This window comes from the organism of the source record quoted next, unplaced genomic scaffold, assembly GCF_019419815.1.
Source record: "Pyrus x bretschneideri cultivar Hongxiangsu unplaced genomic scaffold, Pyrus_bretschneideri_v1 Contig5, whole genome shotgun sequence".
Classification (NCBI taxonomy): Eukaryota; Viridiplantae; Streptophyta; class Magnoliopsida; order Rosales; family Rosaceae; genus Pyrus; species Pyrus x bretschneideri.
Genome location: NW_025999787.1, coordinates 459048 through 485425, shown reverse-complemented (window position 1 = coordinate 485425; position 26378 = coordinate 459048). Strand labels below are relative to the sequence as shown.

The window sequence follows — 26378 nt, the reverse complement described above, 5'->3', positions numbered from 1 at the left end:
GGTGTCACTGGTTCTCGCGTCTAAGTAGTAGCATTCCATTCATGAGATCATATCTAAACTTGATTATTAACTCCAGAAATTGCGTTCTTTGTGATACATATATGTGAGTGTCGTTTTCATGTTTACATCAATCTTCTCACATATGACTAGATTAGGGTGTGTAGTTAGAAATTCTGAGTGAAAATCGAGTGCATATCTTGTAAGGAATTGAGCAAATTCTCTAAGGCATGTTACTACATTCAAAACATGGTTTTAAATGCTTAATTGTGAACTAGTATATGGTGACTATGATTAAGAATGTACTTAAGTGTGAAGATGACTAAAATCTGTGGGAATGATGATTTTTAACTTGTCATGTGCATTGGAAATCCCTAAGACGGTTGTTGGAAGGTTTAGGTGTGTTTTACTTGTTTTGTTTCGTTTCGTTTTGTTTTGTTTTTCTTTCTGTTTTGCTCGAGGACTAGCAAAAGATAAGTGTGGGGGAGTTTGATAGGAGCATATTCATGCGACTTAAATGGCTTGTTCTCGTGCATTTATGTTATGTTTCTCTAGTTATTTTAGTCCTTTATGCTTCTTTTGTGTGTTTTCAGGTTCTAAGGGCTTAAGGAAGAAAAAAGATGCATTTTGGAGCATTTTGGAGCAAAATTGGGCTTGGAATGGATGGCATATGATTGGAGCCAAAATGTTGGACGAATTTGAAGGCCTTGTATTCACTTTGGACATAAAACAAAGGGCCTAGCCCATTCTCTCTTAAACCAAGCCCTTTGCCATGCATTTCCTTCCAATTCCAAAGCCCACAATCAATTCAAATGCCATGCAAATCCATATTCAACACCCTAAACTACAAGCATGCATCATCTCACCAAGCAATCAAACAAGCCACATGCATGTCCCTTTAATCATTCAACCACATTCCCACTTTCCTAGCTAACCCTACATGCATTCTTTATTCACTCTTCATCATTGCACCACAAATCATTCACCCACATGCACTCATATTCCCATTTCCTTTCCAACATCTCACATGCATTTCCACCTTCCTACTTCATCATTTCACCACATTCTCCCTCTTTAACTCACATGCACCCAAACAAAGCCAACCTAGCTAACCCTACATGCATTATTTATTCACTTTTCATCATTGCACCACCAATTCACCCACATGCATTTCCAACCATTCACACCCCTTTAATCATTCTCCTAGCTATCATTCACAACACAACAACACACCACAAACACATTCCTTTCTCCCTTAGAATCCAAAAACCATCTTCCATTTCCACCAATCCTCATCCATTTCCATAATTCCCCAACACTTCCATCCCCCCAACCAACCTATCCTTAAACCTTGTGCTACAACGAAGAGGAAGATAAGAGTGCCTAAACGTTCATACAATTCAAGTTTTGAGTTGTTGGAATGTTTAGGTGTTTCTTTGATTTCAAAGTTTCATTTTAATTCTCTTTGTTTTGTACGTATGAGAAATGGAAGAAAAGAGTGCTTAAACGTTCATACAATTCAAAGTTTTGAGTTGTTGGAATGTTTAGGTGTTTCTTTGATTTCAAAGTTATGAGGAACTAAACCCCCTTTAGCTAGGGGGTGATTCGAAACTATGTTTATGTTTGTAATATGATTTGATTACTTTTAATTACGTTTCATAAGTTGTGAATTCAATTTGTTTAACTGTTTGATTGATAACCTATTTATGTATGTTTATTAAGAATGAACGCTTAATTTTCATGCATGAATTTGACGCTAGAATATAAGTGAGTTTCACGTAATAGTTATGAACTTATATTCACAAGTAGTGGAGGTTGCTTATAAACAATCGTGTTAAACATATTCTTGGCATAAGTTTCATGCAATCATAGTAACGAATGCCTCGTCAACACTTATAGTTTTCATGATGCTTAATGATTCTTGCTTGTATCTCTATTATGCAATTCATGTAGGGAACTTGTGAGGAATGCTTTGGATTGTCGTATGCAATCATCCAATTCATTAACTTAAGGAAAACTTGACGGTTAATTTAAGCGGACCTAATTAACCCGGGGCGTTGAGAATTCATGGTTTATTGAAATGCAATTAGAAATTTTTTTATTATGCAAGTGTAACATGTGTGGAGATAAACCCCTTGGCTAGCATCCATTCATTCCATTTCATTAATTTCATATTTACATTATGTTTTAATTGCAATTTGTTCATTTAGTTTAATTCCGTCCAAAACTCAATCCCCCTTTACTTTATTGTTCAATTTAGTTAGAAATCATTTTAGTTTGTGTTTTTAAAGCATTTTGAGTCTTTTGTTTTGTCTTAGTGTTTTAACGTTTAGTTTCACATTCTTTGAGTCTAGTTTAGTGTTTTATCTTGTTTTTACGTTTTTGAAGTCAAATCCAAGTGGTTAACAATCCCTCCTAATCCCCGGTCCAGAACGATCCCTACTTACATCCATACTACAATTGTCAAAAAGAGGGTTTAATTTGTGCGCGTATAATTCTCGCATCATCCACATCATTCGGACATTCGAGAGCCATATCACCAAACCGGCTAAACGCTATTAGGGAGCACAAATCTCACCAATGAGCCCAATCATATCTTAACACCAAATCATTGTACAAGCGTCACAAGCCAACCTTAAATTTATGTCAAAGTGCGAAAACAAGGGGCATGTGAATTTACGATCATGCCACACCCAAGGTTCTAAAAGTGAAAAAGCAAAATGACATATAGGTTACAAAGTATTATAACATATTGAAAACATGCGGAACAAGTATATAATGAGTGTTCATCCAAGTATTCGACAAGTCTCTTACAAGGAAAAATAAAATGCAAAATTAAAGTTATCTATTTTTTGTTTAAGTGAGAGTCGCGTCCTAAGTGTGTCTAGATAGGTGCCTAGGAACGTAGGTATAAGTGCTCTTTCTTAATTTTCAAACATCTAGGGATTATCGAGGCACTGGCCAACCATCTAGTGCCTAAGCAAGGATAGGTAAAAAGTTTTAGAACAATGGTCACGCTAATAAAATAATAATTTAGAAAACGGTATCGGTATCCAAGCCCATGCACATGTATGCATTTTTATCATGCTATGTTATGACATTCATGTTATCAATCAATCACGTTAACCATGCTGCATGCTAAAGTAGGCCTAAGCCACATATCGGGGCATGACAAGTGAATTGTGGTGTGGATGGTTATAGAAGTTTACTAGGCCCACATGGAACTAAGGTTGTGGAAGATTTTGGGTTGCTTGGGAGCTGCAAAAGACCAAGCCCATGATTTTTTTTGTTTCACTTAGGAAAGTTTGAGAAAGAAAAAGACCATGCTTTCCCTTTTCGTTACAAACCAAAAAGGGAACTTAAGAATCAACCAAGATCCAAAGATGAGCCGTCTGAATCATAATAGGACCACATTCAACATAGTAATCACTACAAGAAAAATGAGCTTTGGGTACAAAATAAAGGGCACAATTGAGAATTTTGTGTCAGTTTGACCACCAAAAAGCTTAAATAATTCCCATTCCATAGAGGGCACCATCTATTGTGCCCAATGTTAAAAAAAGTAGACACAAAACAGTAATGGGCACGGAAATCGTGTCAAGTGGGATCACATGACAACTTTTTTACTGAAAATGGGCACAAAAAATATTTTGTGTCTATAAAAATTATTTGTCAAAGGCACTATATGTTCTCTCTCGTTTGTCTTTACCTCCACTAGCACACCAATAATTAAAATTTATAAAATTGTGGTAAATAATGGTATGAAGCTGTTTATTACCGTGCAATATTTTAGCCTCAAAATAAGTTAGCAATAATGTTGTTCAAATTTGTTTTTCCCGAAAGCTGAACCTCAGATTTCTCACTTACAAGTAAAGAAGAATACCACTACACCATAGTACTAAGTGGCATATTTTAGATTTGCAAAGGATCATTTCCAGGTGCAATGAATGTTTGTTAGATTCGTATCTTTTTGAATTGCTTTTTGGATTGTTATCTTGTTTGTTTTTTATACTTGGTGATATGATTTTTGGTTTTAAAGTCCTACTTGCAGTGACACATAACCAACAATTGTGCCCTTAGGGTTGGTCAAAAGTTAGTTGGTCTTCAGATGGACAAATGAGTGAATAATTGTAGATTCCTTTTTATGACACTAATGATAGAAATTGTGTCCACTAAATATTAATAAATAATAAATCACTCTACTTCTCATTGGGTCTTCAAATAGAGAATATATTTTAATAATTATAAATTCCTCTTTTCTGACACAAATGTTAGAAATTGTGTCCAGTAAATATTAATAAATAATAAATACTCTATAGCAAAAGAATATTTTGGCACAATTATGGATTTGTGCCTTTATTCTACTATAAAACGTCCACACTCCCTTACTAATTTGTATATGGAAATTAAGAAGGTTGCTTCATACACATATGTTTCTTTTGAATTTGAGCAAGTTCTACATCATTGACAATGGCGGACAGGCGACGTCGTGGAGTTAGAATTGGAACTGAATCTCCAGCATCACATTCGTATATTGCTTCCAACATTACAACAGAAAATTCCACAACGAATCCTCCAGTTCAACGTCCACGACAACCTGTTAATGCCGGGCGTATGCCTCGTCCTGTTAATAATCAGTACATTCTTACTACTTTTGCTGATGGTCGCCTTGGCTACGCATTACCCTTCAATAACGGATGCGTACGCGCACCTCAAGGACGTGTATTGCCAGCATGGGCAAACCCAGGTAGGACAGAACAATATCCTGTCAATTTGGTTTCTGCTGAAACAACAACTGAACAGTCTACCAGTTCTGTCGTTATTATTGAAGAACCACGCACTTATCAAGCACAAATTCGTCCTAGAGGTCTGTCTGTCCCACAGTTGAGCTCACGAAATATGCAGAATGTTACCGTTGAGATTTTAAGCAGCGATGACGAGGACAATTAATATATTTTGTATTATGTTATATTTCACTGGTGTACTATGAAAATATAACTATCTTATGCTATGCTGGACTCCTCTTGGGTCCTTTTATCAACTTATGTCGTATTCCAATATAATAATGTTTTCTTTCTAATTAGCCCTTCTAGATTTACTCTTACTATATATTTTTTTAGGTTATAATTATGTTTCTCGTCCGCTTCATACCGCAGAATTCAGTGACTTCACAGCGTGGCAACACAAAGGTTATGAGACATTACCAGTAAACTAAAAGATAGAAGAAATGAAAAAAGGAAATAAAAAAGGAAAAAAAAAAATGCTTGCTTTCATACTTCCCTAACACCCATTACCAGTAAACTAAAAGAAAAAAGAAACGAGAAACCAAATAAAAAAGGGAAAGAAAAAAAAACTTGCTTTCATACTTCCCCAACGTAAGGCTTCATACTTCTGCTTCACCAAATCGCACACCTGGGCAAAGGAATCATAACTATAAACACAAAAATATCTTTATCCAAATCCTCGTTTTCCTCCAAATCGCACATCTGGTGTGCCTTTGTTCAGGTAATTTCTGAACGGCCGGTGCCGGAATCGCACTGAACTCCTCGTTTTCCTCCAAATCGCACATCTGGTGTGGTGTTCTTCAGGTTATTTCTGAACGGCCGGTGCCTAAATCGTACTCAAGTCCTCGTTTTCCTCCAATTTGCCCAGCTAGTGTGGCTTTCTTCAGGTATTTGATTTTTATATATGTTTTTTTTTTGTGTTCTTATTTGGTGTCGCTTGGATAATCGAAAACCATGCGAGACAGATTGAATCGTTTCCTGGTACTCAATTGTTTTTTGTGTTCTTAATTGTTTCTACGATTTGCTGGTACTTAATTGTTTGGTGGAATTTTCTGTGGGGTCTGATATATAATAGGAATAAAACAAGAAGTAATTGAAAAATATGGGAGAGAGATTGAACCGTTTTGTTTCTAAGATTTGGCTGGTACTCAATTTGTTTGGTGAAATTTTATTTATGGTCTTGAGGTAACGTCAGGGACAATGTTTAGGCCTTCGACCCTTCCCTTAGGCTGCTTATTGATTGGAAGTTCACAATAGAAACTGTTTTGAAGCTAACAGACTTGCATGTTAAGAGGGGTGTAATACATAAGTGTAAGTGATGAATGTCAGCTTATCATCCTTCCAATGTTGTGTAATGGAGCCAGCATGGAAAAAGTAAATTACTCACCAATATGTGCTCTTTTTTTTTACAGAACTGTGTAATTAGGAAATCTGAGATTGTAACAGAGAAACATGGAGTTTTTAGTTGCCTTTCCTACTAGATTTCTTTCGTAATTTATGTATACTCTGAATCAATTTGTTTGGTGCAATGAATACTTTGTAGTCTGATATATATATTATGAATAAAAGAACAAGTATAAGTCTTTGGCATCATATGTTTGTAGGATTTCAATAGCATGATCAATTAATTCCAAGCACTCCAGCTGTTCCTCTTTCTCTTCCTTTGCTGTAACCGACGAAAGCTTAGCACCAACTTATTCTCGGTCTTGGCCCTCTTCAGTTTACTCACTACTGTATGTCAATGGCTTCTTTCCTGGTCTTTGGGAGACAAAGGCATGACTAATATTTGTATTACCTGCACTGGAAAGAATAGGGTTGTCCTTCTCATTTTCTTATAAATAGTCACACGACTAATGGGAGGATAAGGGCAAAGCTCTTATGAATGCAATTCCTCTCTGTTTTATCATCTTGCATAAAATTCAAATGATAGAAATGCACTACATAATCCAGTTGCACATGTAACAACTCTCAATATGCCACCAAACAAATGATTTAATAATTAGAGCAAGAGATCAATGACAATCAAAACATTCTCCAAATTCACTTGACTAGCAATTATAGAATTTTAATACGATTTTTTCCATCTCATTAATCTAGCCACAAAACACAAAGAACATGCAATTCCTTTCATTTAAATCAAACATATCACAAGAAAACGTCGTTGTCGGGGTAAAATAGGTAGAATAATTTTTTGCTTATCATAGCAAACTTCAAATGGAGTTCATTCAAATGAAACAAAATTCTATTCAAAGTAGCCGTTAATGAATAAGGCACTTTAATGTAGACCACATCTGCTTTTAGTTGGTTTGTGATATTTGGGATATTAAGTTGGATCTTTATGAAAGTTTTGTTTCATTGTCTCAATTCACTAATCTTATTGTGTAATCAAATGTCTTATAATTTCATACATGCTTGTAGGTAAAGATGAACAAAGAATGGGTGCATCTGAATAGGACGACCAATGAATACTTGATTGGCAGGCGTGCATTCATCAGTAATGCTTTAGATGTTGCTGCCTTTCAAGGAAAAATTAAGTGCCCCTGTCGGCGCTGTTGCAATATGTTTTATCATGATCCATTTGAAGTCGATCAACACCTCTACGTCGAGGGTATGGATCCCCATTACATAGATATACCTTGGGTTGAACATGGCGAACAGGTGTATACGTCTGATAATATATCAAGTCCAACTACTGAAGCTCATAATGAAAGAAGCCCTGAAAATTTCATGGCAGCGATGCTTCACGATGTTTTCGGTAACCACGTGCATATGGATGAGTCAGATCATGTTGGTGAATCTTCTTTTGCTTGTGACGAAACAATTGATGTGCACCAATTTGACAACATTCTACGAGAAGCAGACGGAGAATTATATCCAGGTAGTAGGAAGAAAAAGTTGGATTTTGTGGTCAAATTATATCAGTCAAAATTGTTATATGGAATGAGTGATGCTGCATTTGGTTCAGTGCTGGCACTAATAAGAGAGCATTTTCCTATGTGCGAGACTCTTCCTCCAAATTTGTACTATACAAAGAAGATTATCCGGGCTTTGGGGTTGGATTACCAGAACATAGATGCGTGTCGAAATAATTGCATGCTATTCTGGAAAGAGCATGTAAATGACATCGTTTGTGCAAAGTGTGGCGCTAGTAGATATAAGCAAAGGAAGGCAAATTCAGGAACGCTCGAATGTACTAAGGTACCGAAAAAGGTTTTACGCTACTTTCCCATAGGTCCTAGACTACAAAGGTTGTACATGTCTCGTTACACAGCTGAGTCAATGATATGGCATTCAGAGATTAGAACTGACGATGGTGTTTTGAGGCACCCTGCCGATTCTCCGGCTTGGAAGCATTTGGATAATACATATCCAGATTTTGCAAGGGAGTGTCGCAATGTCCGTCTTGGGCTTGCAAGCGACGGATTCAATCCGTTTGGAATGCATGGCAAACCTCACAGCACATGGCCTGTTTTAGTTGTAGTTTATAATCTTCCACCTTGGATGTGCATGAAACAACCTTATATCATGATGTCTCTTCTAATTCCAGGGAAAAAAAGTCCTGGTGATGCAATTGATGTTTTCCTGCAGCCGCTCATTGATGACTTGCGGCATTTGTGGACGACAGGTTTGCAAACATATGATACTCACCGTCAAGAAACTTTCACCATGCGTGCTGCCTTGTTGTGGACTATCAATGACTTTCCTGCTTATGCCATGCTCTCAGGGTGGAGCACTAGTGGTGAGAAAGCTTGTCCGACTTGCGGTGATGACACTAATTCTTTATGGCTTAAGCATGGGAAAAAGTTTGCATTCATGGGACATAGGCGATGGCTCCCGATGTCACACAGGTACCGAAGACATAAAAAAACTTTTAATGGATCTCAAGAATTTCGAAACCCCCCTAAACCAAGAACTGCCATGGATTGTTTATTGGAAGTGACGGGATTGACCTTCAGATTTGGCAAGGGTGCAAAGGCAAGTGGTCGTAAGCGGGGGTGGAATGATGATGGACACGTTGTCGGTCAGTGGACAAAAAAGACTATATTCTTTGATTTGCCTTACTGGAAGGATCTTCTACTGCGGCATAACTTGGATGTCATGCATATAGAGAGAAATGTAGCTGAAAATGTTATTGGCACTCTTTTGGAAATTGAAGGGAAGAATAAAGATGGTATTAGGGCAAGGGCTGATCTCGTAGAGTTGGGCATTAGGCATGATCTCCATCCACGGGCAGATGGTGCCCGTACAAAGCTGCCAGCGGCAGAATACAATATGAAACCTGAGGAGAAAAGAATGTTGTGCCAGGTTTTGGAATCAATTCGGGTGCCAGACAACTACTCTTCTAATATTAGCAACTATGTTAATATTCAAGAAAAGAAGTTAATTGGCTTGAAAAGCCACGATTATCATATGCTCCTACAGGTATTCCTCCCTATTGCAATACGAAAAGTGTTACCGAAATCGGTTGTTACAGTGTTGTTAGAGTTGAGCAGATTTTTTCGCCACATTTGTTCAAAAACTGGAACTGAAGAATTATTCAATGGCTTGTCAAAAAGCATTGCCTTAACTCTATGCCATCTGGAGAAGTTATTTCCGCCATCATTCTTTACCATTATGGTACACTTGATAATTCACCTTGCGGATGAAGCTGCTGTTGCTGGTCCAGTCCCATACCGATGGATGTACCCCATTGAAAGGTGTCAGTTTCGTAAAACAGCTACTCAGTTTAGTTTCTAAATTTAGTATTTGTTTTTCATCATTACCTTTTGCTTAAAGATTTTTTTTTTAACAATCAGGTATCTACATCTTCTAAAATCGTATGTGCGCAACAAGAGTCAGCCAGAAGGATGTATTGCAGTGGCTGTTAATTTAGATGAGTGTGTATCATTCTGCTCCATGTACATGGATGACTCTATTGTTACCCGTCGCAATAGGCATGGACGTAACTATGATGTTCAGCAATGTGATGCACGACAAGGGCTTCCGTTATTTAGTAGCCAAGGCAAACCAGCAAGCGCTGTTGACACTGTTTTGCTAGAACGTCCGAGGTTTGAAATGGCTCATCGGTATGTCCTAGTAAATTGTCCTCAAATGGCAGAATACTTAAGGTACAGTTATAACAATGACATTACCTTAGTATATGTTTGATGGACTAGCTTGGATCCTGAATTGATTTATGTGTTGGTCTTGTAGGAGACATATGTCACATGTAATTTCTACTCGTGGCAGAAGAACTACTATATATGATGCAGAAAGAGAAGCTTTAGATAGTTTCCCTCAATGGTGTCGGGATAATGTACCTTATATATATTCCTATTAAGTTTCAGTATTAAATGTAGCATTCATAATGGTGTAATTTTGTAACTGTGTTTTAATTCAATGTAGGTACATATCATAGGGGCAAATGATGAGGGAGTTATTAAAGACGATATATGTGCATTGGCTGCTGGACCGATGCAGTGGGTAAATCGTTATACCGCATACATCATGAATGGAAATCGATTTAAGGTTGCTTCTGCTGATCGACATGCACAAACCCAAAACAGTGGTGTTTTTTTAGCATCTGAAGTTAGTAGTTTTGCTACTACGGTTGACAGGAATCCAAGGTATGGAGATGTGGATTATTATGGTGTTGTGACAGATATCATTGAGTTAGATTATCACAATGGTCGGAAGGTTATACTGTTTGATTGTGATTGGTTTGATGTCAAGAGCAAAAGGTTTCGTACTAAGAAGGATGAGTTTGGGTTCACTTTGGTTAATTGTGAACATCATTTACCATCGGATGACTCATTCATACTGGGGTCACAAGCAACGCAAGTGTTTTATGTTCAAGATCCTATTGACACTGAGTGGTTTGTTGCTACAAAGACAAAGCCACGAGACGTTTACAACATGCTCGATACAGATGTAGAAGACCCCAACACAGCTCAAGATATAGAAAACACATTAGGGGATGATGATATAGTGCAAACAAGGCTAGATGTTGCAGAAATTGTTATTGCAGAACGATTATCAGACTTGTAATGATCAAGAACTTATATCTACTATGTAGCTTGTTCATGTATGAAAGATTAAATAGTGCAGGGAAATAACATGAAGACCACGCACAAGTTTTTGGTAGAATTTTTTGGATGATCTTCATTCATCTCGGTGTATTGTATTTATATAGTTTTACAGAGGGTTTACAAGCTTTCACAATTTGCATAAGGACAAATTCTACAAATCAATATTTACATAAAATTAGGGAGCTTAATAAGGCAAATGAATATGATCACGAAATCATCTATTGCACAAATGATGCATGATGAGCATGATTGTCTCCATCTTGTCTATCAATGTATCCAATCATCTATTGGACATGAATTGGCTCATATTATGAGTTGGCAAGCTACTTTCGGTTGAGCATGATTGTCTCCATCTTGTCTATCAATGTATCCAATCATCTATTGGACATGAATTGACTCATATTATGAGTTGGCAAGCTAAGAAATGGACAAAGAAAAAGGGGGACATCATTATGATGTCTAGCCCTTGATTTGTGGCTTTTACAAAGGCAAAGATTTGGCATGAGCCGAAAGAGATAAGAGGAGGGAGAGAAGGCGGTAAGGCATTTGGTTATGCCTTTGTGATGAGTAAAGAGAGCATCCAATGGGGGACATCATTATGATGTCTAGCCCTTGATTTGTGGCTTTTACAAAGGCAAAGTGTGATGAGCCGAAAGAGAGAAGAGGAGGGAGAGAAGGCGGGGCCTTTGTGATGAGTAAAGAGAGCATCCAACGGGGAGAGCATTCGGCTCTCCCATGGAAGGTTGAACATGGGTTGAGAGAAAACAAATGATACATATGCAATTAATCTCTAATATAGGTTGAGTGTTATAATATATATATATATATATATATAAACAAAAACAAAAAAAAAACCCTATGGTATAGGTAGATAAACACAATTAAGCTTCAATACAACTTCAAAAAAAAAAAAAAAAACAATGGAAAGCAGAAAGAAACCCAAAAAATAAAAAATAAAAAAGAGGAAGAACCCAAAACACAAGATTGAGTAATGCAAATTAACACATCAAGATAAAGATATTGACAGGGAGAAACAAGATAAGAGAACTGAAACAAGAAAAGAGAAATGAACGGTTTGGGTAACGAGAAGAAAAACGGAGATTTAAATCCCTAATCCTATAATTCAGGATAAGATTAACATTAATCACAAATGAAAAAATAAACAGCAATTACTTAATTAATCAATTTAAGGGTAAATTTGGCAATCTAATACAAATAAGCTTATGTGGATAATTAATTACTGGACCTCATCCGAAAAATAAAACAAATTAAGTTGGACTATAACTAATAATGACTTATAAAATTGAACTTATATTAAGTTTCCCCTTCTCCAAATTGGATTCTCCCTCTATTTTTAAAATTGGACTTCTCCCTCTATTATATTAAGTTCCCACCACCAAATTCAAAAACTTGGTTTGCCAAAATCTGATTTAAACCCACCGCATCCCAAAATTGTGCCCACTCACTTTTAAAATATTAATTAAAAAAATAGTAGCTATATTAAAGGGTTAGAAACTGGAAAGCTTCCATTCCACCATTTCTCATTCCGTCTCACCTTTACTCTCCCAAAATTAAAAGGACGCTCATTCCAGCTCCTCCGTCCAGTTCCAACCCATTCATCCATGGAGTCTATCCACCTCAAGCCTACTCCTCTGTCCAGTTCAAAGGCACTCCTCTGCCCTCTGGTGACACACACCGACACACAAGAGGGCCAAGATACATGTAAGGTTTCTGAATTTCAATTTTTCAATGGGTTTCTATTCTTTAAGGTTTAAGGTCAAGTAGGCTGTTTACTTTGTTGAATATGGTTTATGGTTTGAGGACAGTGGGTTTCAGAGGACAGTGGGTTTGGGATTAAGAATCTAGGATGGGTGCAGATTTTTGGGATTGCAGGTCTCATTGAAATTATGAGGGATTTCCCTACCAGTACCATCCCAGTTGTCTTTCAGATAAGTATCCCTCATAGGGAACATATAGAATAGAGTGTGCGAGTACATCCATCATCCCTGGATCGATCATACTCCTATTACTACGTGGCCCTGTTTTTGTTTTTGTTTTTTTTTTAATTTTCACCATCCATAACGTCGGCAAGTTAAATAACTAATTACTAAGGGATAGAGAAATCGATAGGGTCAAACCTCCACTATGGTGCATAAGCATGATTGCTTTACACCACTACAATAAAACTGGATCTGCTCTACGTGACTATTAAGTGTTCAGATTCCACGGTACTCATATGCATGCCTCTTTTGGTATTTGATGTTGTGGTTCATTAAATGAATGCACAATATAAACTATAACTCTTCTAAGACACTACACATTGTGATCCAGCCGTCAATCTTAGGTCTTTCTTTGATGATCACCTTGACAAAAATCACTCAACTCAAAAGTCACATGATGGTTACAGTACATGGTGGCATCATATAGTGTGTTCATCTTTTTTCTTCTATCAATAATTGTATGTCTTAATGAAAAGATTTTCACTTTTATTTAAGGATAATTTATGCATGATGATAAAATGTAGATAATTTGAATCATTATAGAACTTGTTAATGTTACCTGTATGTTCATTGGTGTAAAAAAATAGTTCTTGTTGGTGTAAATGAATAGTTCGTGTTGATTACACTTCATTTGCAATTTGCAATGTAGATGGCTAATATGATGCTTGATGATGATGCATTTTTGGCATCTATGGGAACTCAACCACACTTCCAATTTGGTGTAGTCACCGAAAATGAATCATTTGCAACCAACCAACCCCATGAGACATGTAGTCGACATACGCAATCAAGTGGCTCTACTTCTTTGTCACCCACAACTCGAAAGAGGAATAGGGGAGTTAACAAAATACGGTGGGGCAGAGGGAGGTGCGAAAAACTGAACTTTAACAGATTTGGTCAACCTATTTCTCCTCGTGACAATGTGGCCAAATTTGGGCGCTACATAGCCATGTTGGCTCGTGATGGTGGAATAATCCCAATTGATTCACCTGATTGGCGCCAAATAGAATCTTCGAAACTTGATCGAGTGTGGTCATTGGTCCAGGTATTGATGCTAATTTCTAAAATTTGACTTGTTGGATGCTTACAATCTTATGTCACAACTTCATTATTGTTTATGTAGGCCACTATAGACTGGACAAATCCAAAAGCTGCTGGCAAGGAGGACAAAGTAAGGGCTATTGTGGAAACGAAATTGCATGATCGTTTCAGGACATGGAGGGCAAAACTCCGTAAGTTGTATTATGTTCCCTTTGAGAACTCCGAGCACAGGAAGCATTGCAATGATTCTAGGGTAATCCAGAGACAATGGCAATCCTTGGTAGCTTATTGGGATAAAATTGAAAATAAGGTTTGTAAAACTTTCAACACTATAGTTACTATACTTCATTAAACTGTTGTTGAAACGAAATATAAGGTTCGATAAAATGAGTATTTTCCTTTGTGGTGTTCTTTATTTGTTGTGATCCAGCGGAGATGTGCAACGAATGTCAAGAATCGAAAGATGTTAAAGACGAGTCACACAACTGGGACAACAACTTTTGCTCAAATACGGAATGATTATGTGAGTGGATTCTTGTACTATATATTATAATTTTAGTTCAAATGTCTCAAAAACTACATCTCACATTTAATTTTAGTTCAAATCAGTATACATTTGACATAAACTAAAGTATTTTTTTTCTTCCAATTTTTCAGGAACAGCGGTTTATTACCCTTATTGATGTTTGTGTTTATATATAGTGCACTATAGTTTTTGTCATTGTAACTGTGATTGTTTAATGATTGTGGTTGTTTTTGGGATTTTTTTTGTGTCTTAGGCTGAAGAACATGATGGAAATGAACCTGATCGTGTGACTTTTTTCAAAATGGCACACACAAGAGGACCTAAGCAACTCCCAGTTGATGATGAATCTGCTAGAATGATGGTAATTTGTACATTTTCACTTCACCAAATTTATTTCCAGCAACCTTTAATGAAATTTTATGCATTTACGAATGATTAAGGCTTTTTCAAACAGTTAGCGTTTGAAAATCTGGAAGTGGAGGTTCGTGAACGTGGTGATGAGGTAACAACAGAGGTTCGTAATAAGATTTATGCAGAAGTGTTGGGCCCAGAGAAGTGAAATCAAGTGCGAGGCTTTGGCCTTGGAGTTGGTTGGGCAGATGTACCAGGAATTGTTACTGAACAGCGAGGTATTTCTAGGGAAGTGAAGTATCTTCGGGAAGCTTATGAAGCTCAGAAAGAAGCCACTGCTGCTGCGGAAGAAAAAATGACTCGTATGATGCATGAGGCAAATGAGAAAGCGGAAAAGATGAAAAGAGAGCAAGAAGAAAGCATACAAAGGCTTAGGGCCGAACAAGAGGAGAATTTGAGGTTAGCAAAGGTGCAAATGGCTGAGCAATTGAAAGCCATGTTGGCACATGTAGGCATCAACATTGGTTCATTTGGAGTGAGTGCTCTACAAAGTACTTCAACTCAGCAGCAAGGGTGTGGAAGCTCACATGCTCAGATTTCAACGGGTTTCGAAGGTGGAAATGACAAGAATGTGCAGTGTGGACCTCCAATTTCTAGTGCTATGATGCATGAGGACTGCCAAAGTCAGAATACTGGTTAGTTGTCATCAAGCAGCCCTTGTAGATGTGTATTTTGTTTATATATTGCTGGTTTAACCATTAGTACGTTTGACTTGGGGATACAAGCTTGGATATGTTATATTTTGTTGTATATAGAGAATCCCGGGCATGTCTAGCATAGGATAACATGTATTTTTTGGTTTAACATTTGGATGGGTTGTATTGTTAGGTTGCATGAATCGGTCTTAACCGAGAACATAGGTTATGTAATATATTAACTTAACTATTTTAGTGCTAATGTTGATTTATGTTTAGTTTGTAATGGATGATTTGTAACTTTCTAAATTTAGGTGGAAATTAGATTCTATGAGCAACCTGATGATTGCCATGTTTAAATAAAAATATCCAATTATGCCACAAATTTTTTTTTTTTTTTATTGAAACCCGCCACAAATTTTTAATTGTGCTGGAGTTTTATTGTATTTATTAAAATATAATAGTGGCACAATTTTTAAGTTGTGCCCTTGCTTTAACAATCTAAGCCTTTAAAAATAGCAATTGTGCCCATCTTACACCATACATTCAGTAGCCTTTATTAGAGGTAGGACACAATAAGGGTTGTATTTGTGCTTAGCTTTGGGCACAAAACATCATATTGTGTGTTATAAGTAATGGTGACGCCCATAGAGGGCACAGATACAAACTTAGTTGCTGCACTGTTGCTATTGGTCTATGAGCACAAATGTTGGTGCTTTTTGGCCTCAAAAGGCACATATAATTTTTGGTGTGCAGTGCTCATTTTTTTTGTAGTGAATACACGCTTCACTAATAGAATGAGAAGGAACCTTTTCCCTTCCAAGCTTACACATGAAAACTAGAAGGAAAACAATGAGGACCGTTCCAAAATAAGATGGTGTTTATGGAAACTAGCGTTGGAAGACGATGCTATTGGCAGTGTGCTCAACCCAGGCTTCACGAGACTAATAATGCTCTTCAACGTTACACCAAAGAGGGGCTCTATAATTGCAGCCATAGAAAGAAATGAGAAAACTAAACAAAAACAAGAAGAAGAAAGGAAACCAAAGGATTCTCTAGCTGGAACTTGAGAGAATCCCTACACTTATAAGTTAGGGAAAGTCAGCACGATGAGGAAGGAGGAACAAGGGAAAAAGAGAACTATGGAAGATCGCACCAAGAAAGGCAAGCTTTCTCTTAGTGCAGGAAACTCTAGTTCTTGAGGAATAAGCTTTCCTTACACTTTGAGGATTTCCTTAAGTTTTCCTTACACTTCCTTAGTCACCAAAATATTACCAGAGTATTAAGAACCTAGATTACCCATCCTCAAACCATGCAAGCAAGCACAAGTTCTCTCTCTTCCATGCTAAAGCAATGAACTTTTAGCTTCCATGCTACCGTTCACTCATGCAAGTTATAATTTGTCATAATTATTCAATCTTTGGTAAATTGAAGTCATTTATTCAACTGGAATACTTCCTAAGATGTATTAATTCTTTTGAAGTATTTCAGGACTTGTGTCGGAAACAAACCAAGGAGTTGAGGGTTTCCACCAAGGACTAAATCTAACTCGATCAAAAGATCCCCAATATAAATATTGGCGACTACACTGGGACCATGTCACAATTCTGATTCAATGGCTCCAAGATCCCAAAAAAAAAAAAAAAAAAAAAAAAAAAGAAACACCACCTGGAGGAAGCAGGTGATACTGCTTTTAGGCTGAACGAATCTCAGCGCCAGGAAAGCCAAGAGAATTTCGAAGAGTACGTCATGTTAAACATCATTACTGCCATTATGCTTTGGGAGAAGCCTTAAAAGGATATTGTCATGTCAATAAAAAAAAACTTAAGAATTCAATCTCGAAGCAAAGCGAGAAGATGAGCTAAAAAGACTACGCGCAGTGGGAAATGACCCATGAGAAGGAATCAGCTGATGTTGTCGTAAAAGGTTTTGAGAAGGGACCATCCTTTGCAACCCATAAAGGTGTCATTACCATGCTAGAAAAGAATTTACATAAGAGTTCCTAAGACTGGAAGTATGTTCCTTAACTGCCATACCCAATCAGTCTCTTTCACATGCCATATCCTAAATACTAAGAAACTCATATGTAACTCGTTTTCGCACAAGAGGGATTTCTTCCTCCTCCATAGGATTCTCGAGGTACCATCTCTATTATTGGAACCATATTTGAAAAGGTGTAGCTAACGATGTTGAGGAAGTGTTGCAGGACCGTTTTCCCTTATTCTTCTTTATAGTTGGGGAAGTTCTGGGTTTGAGAAAATTGACCCTTTTAAAACTTCCTTTGCTTCGATCCAATCGGGATCATGATAGGAAACTTAGAGCAATGGTTGATGACTGTACTCTTCCCGTGATTCGAGATTCGAACCAGAGAAAATAGCCAATTCCAACTACGGTGCTTAGTAGAGGTTTGCATCACTTGGTTGATCAACTCCGATCGACATACACCAATATTCTCTAAGTCATCGTTGAGGCATAGGTTGGGAGAATGAATGTTTTTTACTCTGGCCCTTGAGATTTCATCCTCCCAATCATCGTTAATTGCCAAGATATCCATGAACCAGTCTTTATCTTGCCAAGGGATATCTGAAATGTATGGCCCTCAAATAAGCTGGGTCTAGGCATAAAGTAGTGGCCTTAAATGATTTTTCATGCGTTGTACAACATCCTGAATTCTTGAAGTCCAAGATAAGCCTCATACCATCGATTAAGTAGTTCAAAGCATGTAATAAGCCTGAAGGTGGCTAGGGCGAAGTTGTAGATAACCATGTCCTAGCTGATCAAGATGCCTTTCATTACTACAAAATTAGCTAAATGTGTCAGAGGATGGTGGCGATTAATAAGTACTATGTTGTTGGATAAAATGTAATCGACAGTACATATTAGGTCGTGTTGGATAACAAAATATTTCTTTCATTCGTAGTTGACATACACTAGAAATGTCGGATATAGGCTACATAAATTTGGTGGAATCCGACAAGAAATTTGAACGACACTAGATTGTTATTTTTTAAATATTTTTAACCATTTTTGGCGGTTGTAATGGCAACACTGGTGTTTATATCCGCAAGGATTGGTTAATTTTATTTTTTTATTATTTTATTAATTATGTCGATTAGGGTACAATTACTGTCAGATTTATGTGACAGAATAGATTTATTTTATTATTTTCAAATTTGTACACTGTGCAGCAAAAAATAATCCAAAAAATCATGGAGGCGACATATGGACTTTTGGGTAAAAAAGATGAGATTACCCTCGAGGCACACTGGGATTCTCATCCGCATGCCACAGACAATAATGGCTCAATCAAGGAAGAGTCAAAGGTGATTAATAGGGGATTGATGATGAGTGATGAAAGGAACATGGAATTTATTTCATTAGCATCAGCGTAGAGACGAGGTAGTTCACTTATGCTCAAAAGATCAAATTGTTTATGACGAAACCTCGATTGCCCACAAGCCAGGCCCCGCGACCTAGGTTTCTAGGCTCAACCACATAACTAGGAAGCTCAGCCCATGATGGCTTTTCCTATATTTTTCTTTCTCGAACCAGCAGGCATGAAGATTACATGCTTAGAATTCTAACAGCCTAGGAGGCCTTCGAGCCTTCATTTCTCTCAATCGCCAGCCCAGCCTATGTCAGGTCCAAGAGCCTAGAAGGCTTGAGCCATGCGGCTCACCCAACACTACACCCCAACATCTCAAATCGTGACCCTAACCGCCCAGCTGGCCTTGGCTCTAGCCAAACCGAGCAACTTAAGTCGTGGCCCCTGCCATACCATCTCCTTAGTCCATGCCGAACCGACTCCTGGCCTCCGCCAGCCAACATGCTGCACCACCTCAACAGCTGCCCCGTGGTAGCACCACCCAAAAAGAAGAAAAATAAAATTAAGTTTTTCTTACCTTGGTGTGGCGCAAAAAAGACAAAGAAATAAATTGAAGGCGGTTCTTTGCACGGGCAAGTGAAGAAGAATGCTAGGGGAAGGGGAACAAATATCTTCTAACTTTCTCTCTTTCTTGTAGGGATATATAATTACCCTCCGAAGTTTAATCCCTTACTTAAGGTACGCTTAAGCTTTGGTGGCAATTTATTTCCCTTTCCTACAAGAATCTAATTTCCAATCAAAGTGAGAATTTACATCAAAATAGGAAACAATCTTATGTTTCCTAAAGCAAAGGAAGATCTCTACACCTATTGCATTTTCCTATGAGCAGCTCAGCAGGTGTGGGGGCATTTGTGGAGTAAAAAATAATTCAAAAATCATCGAGGCAACATGTGGACTTTTGGGTGAAAAATACGAGAATACCCTTTAGGCACACCGGGATTCTCATGCGCATACAACAGACAATAACAGCTCAATCAAGGAAGAGTCAAAGATGATCAATTGGAATTTATTTCATATTCCTATCTTCACTCCTCATCAATCCCTTAGTGATTTTATTCAAAAGGTAACTCCCAAAACTTCCTATTTAATTTAAGAACAATTGCCATGTTAATTGCAGGATGTTATATCACATAATATCTTGCAATTATCACCCAAATACACCTTAAAGGGCCAGCCACTCTCCTATAAATGCCCTTCTTATCTTACTGAAACGCTACCCACAAACTCCTAAATACGTTCTTTTCAAAATTCTAATTTTGGCATCCGAGATTTTTACGCCCAAGGCCCCCCTCCAGTTATCATGGGCACGTGAGGCTTTTGGCCTTAATCGAAGGTGTTATTATTTTGTAAGTGTACTTTCGTCAAAGGAGAAGATGTCAGAAATTTGCATCCACATACGCCTCTTCTTCTTCTTCTTCCTTCTCTCGCATTCGTCTTCTTCTTCATCATTATTTTCTTCTTTCTTCTTCTTCATCTTCATTTCTTCTTTCTTCTTCATCATCAATTTTTTCTTCTCTTCATTGTAAGTCATCAATCTTCTTCTACTTTTTCTTCTATTTCTTCTTCCGTTCAATGCCTCATGTCTAATTTTCTTTTTAGATTTGATTTTGCAGGGGTTGTATTTGAGTTGGCTGAGTACGATAAATGGACAATGGAATTCTTCAATGATTCAGGTTTCAAATAAACAATATTTATGAATATTTATGTTAAATTAATAATGTTTAACATAACATAAATTAATAATATTTAATAATGTAAGCATATCTTATGTTAAATTAATTTATTTTTCACTCTAATTGATTAGACTATATTTTACAATTTATATTATAATTTTATGTATTTATTTTAAAATTTATAATTTATTTGATGCTTTTTAACTCTACATGAACTCGTTCCTTAAAAAACAAAACCCAATTCTCCTAGCAACTATTTTTCTTTAATTACTCCTGTCGGATAACGGATCACTAAAGGCCGATTTAGCCGACGGTACGTTTAAACAATTATTCCTCCTCTCTTGAATTTTGGGCGGGAGAACTCTTGCCGTTTATACATGAATAAAGTTAAATGTCGGTTTCGGGGTCAATACCATCGGTTTTAAGGTCAATCCTGTCGCTTATGGGGTTTATCAATTTTTTTTTTATTCCTGTAGCTTCTAACCGACGCCACTCTTTAACTCTTGCTAAAACAAGCTCTCCCTCTTCCCTTGCCATTCTGGGCCGCTGCATATCCCTCCTTCCTTCTCCATGCGCATCACCCCTTCTCCTTCCCGCTGCAACTCTTTTTCCTTCTTCCCGCACCCTTTCTCCTTCACGCTGCCTTCTCCTTCAATTTCCATGGAAGAAGAATTCAAGGAGCAACAATCCCAAACTGGTGCATTTTGATTTATTTACGGCTTTTATGTATATTTTTATATAAGCTTTGCATAAATTAAAAATTGGTCTTTTTGTTTAGGGTTTTTATGTATATATGTATTGAATTTTTTATGTATATTTCATGTGTAAAACATTTACAAGATGTAACATATATAGAGAAAAGGACCGGAGCAAATCACCTCCAATCAGTCCCCGTTCTACTCCCTAATTTACTCCTTGAATGACTACTAACTCTTTTACAATAACTAGGAAACATGATCCCTTAATTGTAGGCTAAAGTAAACAATCTCTTGAATAGAGTACCTAGCCCTAGCTAAGAGTTAAACACTGACTAAAAATAGCTAGCTCCAAAAAGGTGTGACTGCGATTGATTTCCAACATTCCAGCCGAGAGAAACAACTTCCAATAGCCTCCAATCTTATAACCTTCCAACACTCCCCCTCAAGCTGGATCGAGGGGATCCCTTGAGCCAAGCTTGGACAGAATGCACAAAAACTGAACGGTAGGAAGAGGCTTGGTAAAAATGTCGGCTAGTGGATCCTGACTGCAAGTGTAGTGAGTGTGTATGACCTCGGATTGAACTTGTGCTCAAACATAGCGGCAATCTACTTCAATATGTTTCGTTCTCTCATGAAATACATGGTTGGAACCAATATGCATGGCAGCTTGATTGTCACAAAACATAGACATAGGTTCATTGTTGGGAAACGCTAGATCATGCAAAAGACTTTTCAACCAAATAAGTTCACATGCAGTGGAAGCCATAGCTCGATACTTAGCTTTTGCACTGGATCGAGCTACAACATTTTGTTTCTTGCCACGCCATGTCACCAAATTGCCACCAACAAAGGTACAAAAACTGGTGGTTGATTTGCGATCAAGAGAATTGCCAACCTAATCAGCATCTGTGTAACCGATGATGGTAATGCTATCATGCTTTGTCATCAAGAGCCCTCGACCAACATACCCTTTGAAATAACGAAGAATTCTCTTCAAAATTTGCATATGGATTAATGTAGGAGCATGCATGAATTGACTCATGATGCTCACAGCATAGGAGATATCAAGACGCATGATTGTCAGATAAATGAGTTTTCTTACCAATCTTTGATACTCAGTGATATTAGAAAGAGCTTCACTAGAAGTAGAAAGTTGCAACTTACTATCTAATGAAGTGTAAGCAGGTTTGTAGTCCATTAAGTCAGATTTCTTCAAAAAATCAAGGATATATTTCCTTTGATTGAGAAAGAGACCTTGTTGTGAAGTGGCAAGCTCAACGCCAAGGAAATATTTAAGAGTCCCCAAATCTTTGATTGCAAATTTGCTTTGAAGGGCAAGCTTGAGAGAATGAATTTCTTCAATGTTGTCACCTATAACTATAAGATCATCCACATATATTAAGACAATTAATTTCCCAACTAAGCCAATACGAACAAATAGTGAAGAATTTGCATTGCTTGTTTGTAAACCAAACTCTTCAAGAGTGGAACTTAATTTTGCATATCATGCACGTGGAGACTGCTTCAGTCCATAAATGGATTTGTCCAGTTTACAAACCATGTTAGGGTCACTAGATTGAGGATGACATGGTGGTAGTTTCATGTACACTTCCTCCTCTAATTCCCCATGCAAAAAAGCATTCTTCACATCCATTTGATAGAGAGGCCAAGATCGATTTACAGCAACAAACAATAGAACCCTTACACTGTTCATCTTGGCGATCGGAGCAAAGGTTTCCTTGTAGTCCAAGCCATAAGTCTAAGTAAAGCCATGAGCTACCAAACGAGCCTTGTGCCTTTCAATAGTCTCATCCAAGTTGAACTTTGTTTTGTACACCTAAGACTGCCCACAGCTTTCTTCCCTTTGGGAAGTTTGACTGCACTCCAGGTTTCGCTCTCATAAAGAGCTTGCAGTTCATCACTCATAGTAGTTCGCCAAATTTCAAGTTCATTTTCCTGTTGAAAGGTTTGTGGGTCATGAGTACTATCCAAGATACTAAGGAAGGAAGCATAAGAGGGTGAGAACTGCTTATAGGAGACAAAATCCATGAAAGGATACCTAGAAGTATAGGTGACATAATCATGTAGTCGAAATGGAGGTTGTCGAACCCAAGAAAGATTTCGATGAATCGGGGCTTGAGGTTCAATGTCTGTATTTTGAGGGAAAGACAGCTCTGGTGAAATAGTGGAAGTATCACTTGATGTAGGAGCTTCTTGGTGATAAGGAACACTAGGCAAAGGAAACATGTCACTCAAAAGTTCCCCCTGATCTGCATCACTTAGTTTTTTTGAGAAATAGGGCATGTTTTCATTAAACTTCACATCCCTTGAAACCACAAGCTTCATTGTGATTAGATTGTAACACCTGTAACCTTTCTGAGTGGTCGAGTAACCTAGGAAGACACATTTGGTTGCTCTCGGATCAAGCTTATCATGATGTGGGGATTGGTTGTGAACGAATCAAGTGGATCCAAATATCCTTAAGTGTGAGAAATCAATTTTCCTATCTTTCAACACTTCATATGGAGACTTGAGGCAATCTATTGATAAGATAAGCAGCAGTAAGTACTCCTTGTGACCAAAATTTTTTTGGTACATCCATATGAAACATGATTGATCTTGTCTTCTCAAGAAGGTCTCTATTTTTCCTCTCGGCAACCCTATTTTGTTGGGGTGTACCAACATATGTTGTTTGATGCAGAATGCCATGAATACTCAGATATTGAGCCATGTTATGGGGCATATACTCAGTGTTATTGTCGAACATTAATATATGGATTTTTAATGAAAATTGGGTGCCAACCAGTTTATGAAAAGTTTGAAAAACATTGGGAAGTTCACTCTTAAATTTCAAAAGATACAACCAAGTCATCCTTGTAAAATCATCAACAAAGGTTACAAAATACCTATATCCATCAAGGGACTCTAATTGGACCCTATATATCTGAATGAATGATTTCGAAAGGATGACTAGCTCTAGAAGTAGACGAATCAAAAGGCAACCTAAAGAACTTAGGCAGATGACATATATCACAGTGTAACTTGTCTTTACATAGCTTTGGAAACAAAAAAGACATCATTTTCTCAAAAGGATAGGCCAAACGCTGATGCCAAAGTTGTTGATCTTGGGAAACACTTGAACTGACTTGAAAACACTTAGAGTCCTTTGTGTCTTTAGCTAGATAGTAGAGACCATTCAAAAAGAAACCCTCACCAATCGTTCTCTTGGTGATGATGTCCTGAAAAAAATAACATTGTGAGGAGAGAAAATGGCTAGACAGTTTAGAGAATTGGTGATGGTTCCTACTGAGAGAAGTTGAGAAGCGAGGAATGCCAAAATATGGCATCGGGTCAAAAAAGGGACGCAGCCTAACATATTTAGGTTGGCTGCAATACATGGGACAAGGCTGCAGGCCTATTAGGCCTTAGGGAAATGGCTGCAAAGCAACCCAGTTCGCTGCAGCACAAGTTGTAAGTTTGTTGCAGATTGGGCCGAGGGGATGGAAAGAGCCCAACACGTGCTGATATGTTGCTTGAAGGGTTACGGGCCTAGCAATTTTCAAAAACCCAGTCCGTGACGCTGGCACAAGCTGCTAGCTTGGTGCAGCTCGGCATGGATGAAGCCCAACACATTGGCTTTGAGTTTTGGACCAATAAGCTTAGCAAGGCTAGCTTCTGGTGAGATAGGTCAAGGTCTGAATTGAGGTTGCAGGCCCAATCGTGTGGAACCCAAGTATGTGGATCTAGCAATAATCAAAAACCCAAGCAGTGGCCTTAGCCAAAAAATTCCTGTAACCTTGTTTTTTCCTTTTTCGAAATTTCTAGGGTTTGAAAAACCCTAATTGCTTCTAATTTATTTGGTTCTTTGACTCACAATTCCACATAGCATATATGTGTAATGCATGAAACAAACATACATATTGACAAATATATAAACATATACAATATATATATATCAGAAGGAAAATATAAACATAGGGGGTTCATGCATCATGGGGAATGTTTTCATGCTTCAAGGTCGTTTCAAATATCTTACTTTATTTTAAGTGTACCTGATTGGCAGAAAACAATAAAAGCCTTTGAATTTGTAGAAGATCCTCCTTGGAAAGCCATAATTGCATCTCCAATGCGTTGTATCACATTCAACACATTAAAATTAAATTAAATCAATAACATGTAGATCAATTCAAAATAATAAATTAATCATAAAAAGAATAATTAAAATGTAATATTCCCTTGATTGAAGATCAAACTCCCTTTAGCGCAGTGTCAAGAGCGTTCTGATAACGTGTTGTAGGCATAATTTACTGAACAATTATGAAGGCCAAAAAGAGAGAGAGGGTGCGGCATAGAGAGAGAAGGAGAGAGATGTGTATTGTGGGTGTGTGTTATTCCAACCCTTTGTGCCTTTATTTATAGTAGTAGGGAAGGTTAATTCCTTACCCTATAGGATTACAACATTTAATAGGTAATCTACTCCGAGCAGGAATATAAAATATATTCCCATATCTACTAGGATTTACACAATCACATTCCTATTCCAATAGGACTGCAACAAGACTTTCAATTTTAGAGTCAACTACCTAACAAAGGTTTTATTCTCTCTCTCTTATTATCATACTTGTAAATGTTTTATCCTCTTAAAAGTGAGATTAAAATATTATAAAAACAATAAAAAAATTAAAATATCAAGGTAATTTAAAAATACCAAACACATTAAAAATATTATATTAATTTATTTACAAGTGTGAATACTAATGTTTTTTCATAGGCACTTATTTTAGATTATGTAATACTTAAAAACAAATGTGTTTCTATGTTCTGAAGTAATATTTATGAGATAATGTGGTATGTGTATACTAATATAATATTATGTTTTTTAATTGATTATTTATTGGTTTAAGATATATTTTCTTTAACAAGTAAGGGGTCGAGTCATATTACTTGGTAATATTAACGGGTCAAGTTCGGGTCGGTCATATTACCCGTTCATTTTAAAGGGTGTTACACAACATAATTGATTAAGATATCAGGTATGACATGAAAAGAACACGAACACAAAAAACACAACACAAATGTTAGGTCTAGTTCAAAACATATCAACCAATATAATTAAAATCGATATATTAAATATAGTGTGGAAAATAAAAAGCCTTCAAG

At 37.2% G+C, this 26378-nt stretch overlaps 2 protein-coding genes across 3 annotated transcripts; both read left to right on the top strand.

The window, feature by feature from the left end:
• Positions 1 to 4467: 4467 nt before the first annotated feature.
• On the top strand, positions 4468 to 9348 carry LOC125470270. The gene is made up of 4 exons (XM_048569113.1): positions 4468 to 4864; positions 5118 to 5203; positions 7200 to 9203; positions 9313 to 9348. The coding sequence occupies exons 1-4, from the start codon at positions 4468 to 4470 to the stop codon at positions 9346 to 9348; spliced, it is 2523 nt and encodes an 840-aa protein (XP_048425070.1).
• Positions 9349 to 11291: 1943 nt separating this feature from the next.
• On the top strand, positions 11292 to 15248 carry LOC103930886. 2 transcript variants are annotated; one of them, XM_048569093.1, is made up of 6 exons: positions 11292 to 12571; positions 13499 to 13894; positions 13973 to 14200; positions 14321 to 14413; positions 14670 to 14777; positions 14871 to 15248. In XM_048569093.1, exons 2-6 carry the CDS (start codon positions 13499 to 13501, stop codon positions 14973 to 14975), a joined length of 930 nt encoding a protein of 309 aa, XP_048425050.1. In that variant the 5' UTR covers positions 11292 to 12571; the 3' UTR covers positions 14976 to 15248. The 2 variants fall into 2 exon arrangements, 1 of the variants encoding a protein (XP_048425050.1); XR_007252543.1 differs by having other exon boundaries at positions 11296 to 12571; positions 14548 to 14777.
• Positions 15249 to 26378: the final 11130 nt, after the last annotated feature.